Here is a 6,325-nt window from a genome sequence, read left to right as displayed (position 1 = left end):
AGCCGGCTCTCAGCATTCTTGAACTCTCTCTCTGGCCTCCGTGGGGGCCATGTCCATCACAACCAACTCTGAGCTAGTCCATGCAGGAGACTCTCTAGGGCACTGCCTCATCTCTGACCACTTAGTCTCTGGGCCCTGGACCTGCTGGACCCTACCCCAGGTCCTCCATGGAGCTGTCCTTGATCCCCATGTCCAGCAGGAATGCTATAATGCTTCCTTGTGCCCTGTCCATCTGCTCCATCCCCTCAATGTCTTCAAAGAGAATTCAAACTAGAGCTGGACCCTGGGACCCTGACAGACCCATGAGGATCTCAGGGAAAGGGAGGCAGAACCATGTCCATTCTCTCTTTGGACCATGAGATCAAGGGACCAAAGACTACAGTTGCTGGGTCACAGGCTCCTGTTGGAAGCCAAAGCCCCCAGCTCCAAATTCAGGTCCCAGTTCCCCAAAGTAAGGCCATGGGCCAGCCCAGAGTCCCCTCCCCCCAGCCGGCCCCAACAGAGTCCCAAACCCACAAGGTGGCCCAGGGAGCTATGGTCAGTGTCCTGTAGGATGTGAGACCTGGTGCCTACCCCAGAAATGGGCCGTGGTGATTCCGATGGGCCTGGGACTCTCCCCAGGGATGCAAGACCAAAAGGGATCCTGGGAGGAGGTGGGGGTGGGAGGTAGGTGCAGGCCAGAGCTATGCCCACCCATCCCACCTGCCCACAGGGGCCACCCAGAAACTGGCAACAGACTTGGAGGCTCTTCCTCACACCCACCCACTGGTGCCCAGCCCAGCCTCCTGCCTCCAACAGGCTCCTGCAGTCCCTACAATCACCCACTAAAGCCTTAAGCAGCAGGTATGTCCATTTGCCATGGGCTGTGGCTCAATCAGAGGAACCCCTACAGAGCCAGCACACAGCAGACACCTAGCACTCAGCACCTAAATCACATGGAGACATCTTGGCCACCCTCAGTCCCCCTCAAGGACCAGGATCCCAAGCCTCTCCCTCAGTGCTTCCCTTGCCTCCATCCATGGAGGGCTAAACCCTGAGGTATACTAGCTCAGTCTTGCCCTGACCCAGTGGGGGTCCAGTCATCCCAATCACAGCATAGCACATGAATCACCAAGCACCCTGCCTGGATGCTCTGGTCAGATCTGCCTGAGCATGAGGGCAGAAGATACAGATCACACCAGGCCCTGGCTCCACTGGGAGGTGCTGCAGGCACACAGTGAGCGGGTGCTGACTCTGCCAGTGTGGTGTGGCCCCACAGAAGTAGAATCATGCCCACCACTGCAGAACAGGGCACAGGCTGCCTGCCTAGGGAGGGACCACAGTTGACAGGGCAGTCAGCAAAGCTGCCTTATACAGGAGCATATCCAATGCCTGACAGGGCTGTGGCCCCAGGCCTCATGGTTCTGGTGACCCACAAGTGGGAAGGAAAGGCCAAGCCTGGCTTTTGCCCTGACAACACACACAGGCCAGGTATCTTCCTCTGGGGAGATGAAAGCCTCACAGCCAACCACATCCTGTGTCTTCTCCTTGTAATATTCCACATGCCCAAACCCCATCTGCCTGGCAAGAAGCCCAAAATCCAATGACAATGGTAAGAAAGATCTGCCACAAAAGGAATTCCCAGAGGATTTGAGATAAATGGTCTCCTGGGAGTCGCCATCCTTGCTGGAGACTCCCTGGGCTAAGCTCCCCATGCAGCCCCAGAGAGCTGCTTTCCTAGAAAAAGTGGAATATCCTCCTTCTGGCTTCCCTCTCCCACCTGGCCTGTCTTGAAGGCTAAACACAGTCACCATCCCCATCCACTCTCCACCGCTCCAGGAGACCCTTCCCAGAACACAGAGAGAAGTCAGCCCCCTCCAGCCGTCCTGTAAGCTGCAAGCCACAATGACTTGGGCTTTGGGCTGGGATTGGCTCAACAAAGGGACAGCTGGTGGTACTCCACCAGGCAGCATCCTGCCCTTGGCTACAAGGGATGTGGGGACATGTTCAGGTGTCATCTTGTCACCCTGAGCCCACCTAGCCTTCTGGAGCCTCATTTTAAATAGGACGCTACCAGGAACAGCCAGGGCATTTTCACTTTCGCTTCCTCTCCCCATGGTGGAAAGGGAACATACCTCAGCTTCAGAAGCTGGACCCCAGCAGAGCCAAGGGCCAAAAGCCCCAGACACACAAGGCCCTTCCTGACCCTGTAAAACTGTGTCTGAGCCTTTCTCCATCAAGGAGAGAGACAAATGGGCTGACTCTTGCACAGAGTCCTTGATGCAAACCCTGGGCAATGGGCAGAGAGAGCCTGAGAGAGAATGGAATCCAGGGCAGGATGGTAGAGAAGTAAGGTGACCAGGACCCTGCAGAATTGGCTGGCCTCCCTCTCATGCAGAGGGGAGACCTAGGTCCAGCACAGGCAGGAACAGAATCTAGCCCTTCTTGGGCACACCCTCACTCACTCTCTTTCCTTCCTTGGGGGATGAGATCACCTATTTTCCACCCTTTCCTTCCTGCTCTCCCTCAAATCATCTCAGTGCCTTTCTCTGGTATACCATCGAAACAGAAGGGGAGAGAGTTTGGGTGTGGCTGAAATTTATTCTGTTCTTCTTTACATTTCCCAGAATCTGCTATGCCAGGAAACTGCTGGGTGATCAAGCCAGAAACTGTTAGGTTGGCCTAGCTAACTCCATCTTAGATCTGAAAAAGCCATTCTGTAAGACTCTGTTACAGGCGGTTGTAACTCAGATCACAGACCACAGATTTGTCACCTCCTTGTACCTGTCCAGTTACAAACCCATAGAAAATATGCTTACACCGCAAGCCTTTGATACCCTGATAGGAAGAGCTGGCCAGAGTCCCAATAATGAGCTGCATGTCCTTGGCACCCTAATAAGACTTATCTGTTAAGCCAGTTGCTCTTTAGCCTGCCATATATTGAACTGCCTCCCTCCCTAACGCTGTTGACATCTCTAGAGATCAGCCCACTTGTATTATAGAGCAAAATAAACTTCCTGGCATGTTTGTTACATTTGATCTCCTGTGTTTTGATCTGGCCCCTGGTCTTACCTATCAGAAACCAATGCTTTGCCAAGCCAGGAAAATTCCACCAGTGGTTTGTGAAGCACTCACTGGTTTGACAGCAGCCTAGTGCGCATGTAGGCAGGCAGGTAGGCATAAAGAGGTAGAGAGGGGCTCACCTAGCAAGGGATTTTGCTTGTCAGGACCTGAAAAAGGAAACCACACAAACCAAGTAAGTATATCCCTCCCTAAATCCATCTTTTCTGAGTGACAAGTCATAGTCTGAAAAGTCTCAATGAGAGAAAAACTTAGACAAGCCCAGATTCAGGCAGAGGTACCGCCCAAATGCCCTCCCAGGCGAGCCGCACTTGGCTTCCACTCCTGGCGCACTTCACCTGTTCCTCTCCACATCTACACGTGGAACTAGCCCACCCTCTTCCCTGTTTCCCCTCAAACTCCAACCCCTTCTAAGACAATTCTTAGCAATAGCAGACAGGTCGCATCAGAAACCCCAAGGGGGACTCTCTGGTTTTTTTGTTGTTGTTGTTGTTTGTTTTTGAGACAGAGCCTCAAGCTATCCCCCTGGGTAGAGTGCAGTGGCTTCACAGCTCACAGCAACCTCCAACTCCTGGGCTCAAGCGAGTCTTCTGCCTCAGCCTCCCAAGTAGCTGGGACCAAAGGCGCCCGCCACAACGCCCGGGCTTTTTTTTGGTTGCTGTTTTGGTTGCTGTTTGGCGGGTCCGGGCTGAATTCGAACCCGCCACCTTAGGTGCATGTGGCTGGCGCCTTAGCCACTTGAGCCACAGGCGCCGAGCTGACTCTCTGGCTTTGAGAGAAGGCTTTAGTCCCAAAGCCACACCACGTGTAGGAAGGCTAGCACCAACCACTTACTGTTTCCCAAATCCCCGACTCTGTGCGGGACCATGGTGCAGCAATCCTGGAAGCCCCCACGTATGCGGCTGTAAGCGGCGGATTTGCAAGGTGGGTGGAGACTTCCAGGTTGTTTTCTGCCCGCCAGTCCTGAGCTCAGAAGAACACTGCTCAGTCCTACACACCGCAAGAGCTAGAAACTATAGGGATGCAAGACCGGCCAGCCTCCTCGTGAGGGGGGAGTGCCCTGCCCTCCCTGAACATGGCTCTACCGTGCGCCGCACCGGGGATCCAGGCCCGTTCCGGGACGGAGCCCTCCCGCAGAAGCCTGAAGTTCTCCGGCTTCTGTTTCAGGGACTCCTTGGGGGCCGATGCACCCCTACTAGAGATTCCCTGGCGTCCGGAGGACAGCATCGAGGAGGTTTTGACAGGGACGCACACGGAGCACAGGGGAGGCTGCTACCACAGCCGTTCCGAGTCATCCTCCACCACAGCCGCGTCCAACTCACCGTCCACAGGACCCCGGCCTAAGGCGGCAACAGCCAGCCCGGCCAGAGGGCGCCGCAGCATGGGGGCGGCCGCCGCCACCGCCCACGGGGACGTCATAGAGCGCGCCCAGCGCCTTCACTGCGCGGAAAATTAACGTCACGTGCTATACCAGCCGCACCTCCCTCCCTCAGGGCGGTACCTTAGAACGGTGCGGGCTCCGCCTCCGTCTACAGGAATACGTCACAGCGTGCGCCGGCTGCTTTCACCGCGCGGCAACGACGTCACGTGGCGCCCCGCAGGGAGGTGCTTTAGAACCCCGCCCACCCCCCACCCCCTCCATCCTTCTGCAGAAATACGTCACAGAGCGTACCGGCAAACCGCCACTAGACCTTGAAATTGAAGTCAAGTTTTGCTGTCCTTCCGGTGCTGGCCCACGCGGCGGTATCTACGCACCGCGCCGGCTCTGCTTCCATCTGCGGGAATTTGTGTAGCTGAGGGGGGCCAGCTTCCCTCCAATTATGTCACAAAGCCATGCCTTTACGCTGGCATCACAGTCCTTGCCCCACCCTGCGCTCGCTCATCTTGGCGACCCCTGGAGACCCGCCTCAGTCCGTGGGGCCTAGGGTCATCACCCGGCGGTGTGCCCAAGCGGTAGGAGCGTGTCTGGGCTGCACTCTGGAATGCAGGTGCTACGGCAGAACACAGGCGCTTTCGAGGGGCGAAGAGGTGTACTGTGAAGGTCTGGAAAGGGGACGTCCTGGCTCGGAGTCCATAGCACAGTGGTTACTGCGCCAGACACATACACCGAGGGCGGCGGGTTCAAACCCGGCCCTGGCTAGCTAAACAACTGCAACAACAACAACAAAATAGCCGGGCGTTGTGGCAAGTGCCTGTCATCCCAGCTACTTGGGAGGCTGAGGGAAGAGAATCGCTTAAGCCCAAGAGTTTGAGGTTGCTGTGAGCTGTGATGCCACCGCACTCTACCAAGGGCGACATAGTGAGACTCTGCTCCAAAAAAAAAGAAAGAAAGGGGACGTCCTCTGCCTGAGGGCTAGATGGCGGCGACAGGCCTCTTTCCGGAAATTGAAGTAAAATGAAGCAGCGTCTGTTCTACAAGGTACATATTGTAGACAACATAGTTGAGTAAAAGAAAGTGAAAATAAGCCAAAAGAAAAAAAGTGGAAAAAATTTTAAGGTATCATGCGGAGTGGCTCACGCTAGTAGTAATCGCAGCACTAAGGGAGGCCAAATGGGATGATCGTTTGAGGCTAGGAGTTGAAGACCAGCCTGGAAAACATCGCTAGCCCTCATCTCTACAAAAATTTAGAATTCAGTGGAGCATGGTGACACATGGCTGTAGTGCCTGTAGTCCCAGCTACTGGGAGGCTGACGGAGGATCACGTGAGCTCAGGAATTTGAGGTTACAGTGAGGTATGCTTGTAGCCCGGCACTCCACCTTATGTAACAGAGGAAAACTCTGTCTCAAACTAAAATAAAGGCTCAGCGCCCGTAGCTCAGTGAGTAGGGCACCAGCCACATACACCAAGGCTGGTGGGTTCAAGCCTGGCCTGGACCTGCTACACAACAGTGACAAGTGCAATAAAAAGTAGCCGGGCGTTGTGGCAGGCGCCTGGAGTTCTGGATTGAGCTGCACTAGGCCCCAGCAGACCAGACTAAACCAAAATGGGGTCATTTATGTTAAACAGCTATGTCCTCAAACAGACCAGTTTTTCCAGAGTCAGCAGAATAAGAAAGTTTTTCCAGAGTCCTATAGGAATAAGGAAGGCCTCTCTGCTTACAAAAAAGTAAACTGAAGTTGGGCTGTGCCTGTGGCTCAGTGAGTAGGGAGGCGGCCCCATATACTGAGGGCGGCAGGTTCAAACCTGGCCCCGACTGAACTGCAACCAAAAAATAGCGGGGCGTTGTGGCAGGCGCATGTAGTCCCAGCTACTCAGGAGGCTGA

General features: G+C 54.9%; 1 protein-coding gene across 4 annotated transcripts in view; it reads right to left on the bottom strand.

Moving 5' to 3' along the window:
• The window catches only part of GUK1 (guanylate kinase 1), a 9,317-nt gene extending 4,855 nt beyond the window's left edge, over window positions 1-4,462 (bottom strand). The window contains exons 1-2 of one of the 4 annotated variants that reach the window (XM_012813632.2): window positions 4,383-4,448; window positions 3,183-3,209 (exon numbers count right to left, since the gene is read on the bottom strand). In XM_012813632.2, the coding sequence (XP_012669086.1) occupies window positions 3,183-3,209; window positions 4,383-4,443 (88 nt within the window). In that variant the 5' untranslated portion in view covers window positions 4,444-4,448. The other 3 variants (XM_003803212.3, XM_012813633.2, XM_023508868.1) reach the window with 3 other exon arrangements.
• Window positions 4,463-6,325: the final 1,863 nt, after the last annotated feature.

This window comes from Otolemur garnettii, unplaced genomic scaffold (assembly GCF_000181295.1).
Source record: "Otolemur garnettii isolate 467f Iridium unplaced genomic scaffold, OtoGar3 scaffold00285, whole genome shotgun sequence".
NCBI lineage: Eukaryota > Metazoa > Chordata > Mammalia > Primates > Galagidae > Otolemur > Otolemur garnettii.
Note: the sequence above shows the minus strand (reverse complement) of the source record. Positions and strands in the feature narration are given on the sequence as shown.